This window comes from Alosa pseudoharengus, unplaced genomic scaffold (assembly GCF_046254945.1).
Source record: "Alosa pseudoharengus isolate Yale_2024_CS ecotype anadromous, Long Island Sound unplaced genomic scaffold, YU_APseudo_1.1 YU_APseudo_1.1_scf_7, whole genome shotgun sequence".
In the NCBI taxonomy this organism is placed as follows: Eukaryota; Metazoa; Chordata; class Actinopteri; order Clupeiformes; family Clupeidae; genus Alosa; species Alosa pseudoharengus.
The window spans coordinates 35,147,391-35,149,890 of NW_027468859.1; the positions used below are offsets into that span (position 1 = coordinate 35,147,391).

Sequence of the window (2,500 nt, forward strand, 5' to 3'; positions counted from 1 at the left end):
GGCCACGCTCGGCCTGCCAACGGCGCTTAACGCTGGTTTTGTGTGTGTGTGTGTGCGTGTGTGTCTGTGTGTGTGTGTGTGTGTGTGTGTTTGCCTCAGATTTCCCTCTGGAAGAGTTTAAAGGAGTCCTGCAATGTTTGTTCTGGCTGACACAAGGAAAATCAGAAACAAGTCACAGCATGTATGTGTGTGTGTGTGTGTGTGTGTGTCTCAGAGCTCGTGGCAATGTCTGAGAGGGACTCGTAGACAGGGTGTTATTGACAGGGCTGTTATTGGGGCTGTTGTGCAGCAAAAACAAGCACTTGACTCACATAAACAGGGATCTGATTTGCGTTGAGCGGAAACCACCAATGTAAAGTCCCCAGAGTCGTAGATTTGCATTACACTCCCTGAAAAAGCACATGTGTTGAAATGAGCGATAGTAAGAAAATAGGACTTTACCCAACAGGAAGACAACAGCCCAATAGACTATACTGTATGCCACGGAACACAACAGCCCAATAGACTATACTGTATGCCACGGAACACAACAGCCCAATAGACTATACTGTATGCCACGGAACACAACAGCCCAATAGACTATACTGTATGCCACGGAAGACAACAGCCCAATAGACTATACTGTATGCCATGGAAGACAACAGCCCAATAGACTATACTGTATGCTGTATGCCACGGAAGACAACAGCCCAATAGACTATACTGTATGCCATGGAAGGCTCTTCAGCCCAATAGACTATACTGTATGCCACGGAAGGCTCTTCAGCCAGCACATTTGTTTACCGGTGGAGCGTCAGCAACAACATTTCCTGTTCTATTCTGCTCCTTTCGTGTTCACTCTTGACAATAAATATCTTGTTGATGACCAATGGGGCAACTCTTTATTCAACTTTGACACACATTTCATTTCTTCATTCATTCAGCATTTTAGCATGCTCATTCAGTAGGTGTAACACCCAACCGAGTGAGTCTGTGCAAACAGGCAACACAGGTGATGATAGTCCATCAGAAATGTTTGTGCTGGCTGAAAATTCCTAGTAATAGGTAATTCCTGTTTGTTCCTTTTTCAACCATAATCGTTTGTGTCCTTCCTCCCCCAGAACAACAACAACTTGGATGCCTGTTGCAAGTACCTGTCTCAGGTGAGCCCGGGATACCTGTACAACGACGGCAACATCAGCCTCTCCCCCTCGTCCTCCGTCAGCTCCCCCGCGTGCGACGAGCCCAATTTGGCGCGCCTGCGCAATCACATGACTCAACTCACGCTGGGCCGCCAGTGCCAGCATGTGCCTAGCAACAGCGCCGGCGTTCCGAGGATGAACGGCAGCCGAGCGCTGTCCCACAGCCTGAGCGAGGGGCCCCTGTCCAGCTCCCCGCAGACGCACGCCACCTTCTACGCCCAGGCCCACGAGCCGCAGTCCGCCCCCCCGCACATCCCCATCCCCGCCAGCCTGAACGTCTTCGGCGGGATGGAGCCATCCACGCGCAAGCCCCAGCCCCCCCAGCACCTCGGCCTCTACCCGATGGGCAGCAAAGTGCACGCCATGGGGGGGCCGCAGGCCCCGCGCTTCAACCCCATCACCGTCACGCTGGCCCCCAACATCCAGACGGGACGCAGTACGCCCACGTCCTTGCACATCCACGGCGGGCCACAGGCCGGGCTCAACAGCCCGTCCGGGGGCAACTCCATCTACATCCGGCCCTACGTGAGTGGGCCCGGGCCCGGCACGGTCCGGCAGGGTCAGCAGGGTCAGCAGCAGCAGCCTGGGGCAGCCCGCGCGCAGTACAGCCCCACCTCGCAGCCCCAGCAGCAGATCTACCAGATCAGCAGTCACCCCTCCAGCCTGACCGGGGGCTCGTGGAGCGGCGGGGGTGGAGGAGGAGGAGGAGGAGGTGGTGGTGGGGGTGGTGGTGGTGGTGGGGGGCTGCCACATAACCTTACCTCACAGCACCAGTCGCAGCAGGGCCACCAGACCTCGCACGTCTACATGCCCATCAGCTCGCCCACCAACCCTCAGGCGCCGTCCTTCCTGCAGGGCATCTCCGCCACCGGGGCCCAGGGAGCCTCCTCTTCCTCCTCCTCTTCCTCCGCTTCATCATCGGCCTCCTCTTCCGCAGGCGCCGCGTGCCCTTCCTCCTCCAACTCGGCCGCCTGCTCGGCCTCGGGCCTGCCCTCGTCCTGTTCCTACAGCCAGTACAACATCCAGAACATCTCCACGGGCCCGCGCAAGAACCAGATCGAGATCAAGCTGGAGTCGCCGCAGCGGAGCAACTCGGCGGCCGCGGCCGTGCTACGCACGTCCTCCTCCTCCTCCTCCTCGTCCTCTTCCTCCTGCCCGGCCTCCTCGTCCTCGCTGGGCGGCTCCACCACCCCGCTCTCCATCGGCGCGTCGGGCCTGAGCCGCAGCCAGCCCACCGTTTACATCTCGGCCAGCCCGCCCTCGGCCTCCCTGGCCTGCGGAGTCGAGGACTCGGCGACCATTCCCCCGGCCTCCTCGCG

General features: G+C 58.4%; 1 protein-coding gene across 2 annotated transcripts in view; it reads left to right on the top strand.

Annotated features, from left to right (window-relative positions):
* The window catches only part of tab2 (TGF-beta activated kinase 1 (MAP3K7) binding protein 2), a 58,139-nt gene that overhangs the window by 37,257 nt on the left and 18,382 nt on the right, over positions 1–2,500 (top strand). For both annotated transcript variants that reach the window (XM_076273404.1, XM_076273405.1), the window contains exon 3: positions 1,101–2,500. This exon is cut by the window's right edge and continues 464 nt beyond it. In XM_076273404.1, the coding sequence (XP_076129519.1) occupies positions 1,101–2,500 (1,400 nt within the window). The remainder of the gene's footprint in view (positions 1–1,100) is intronic.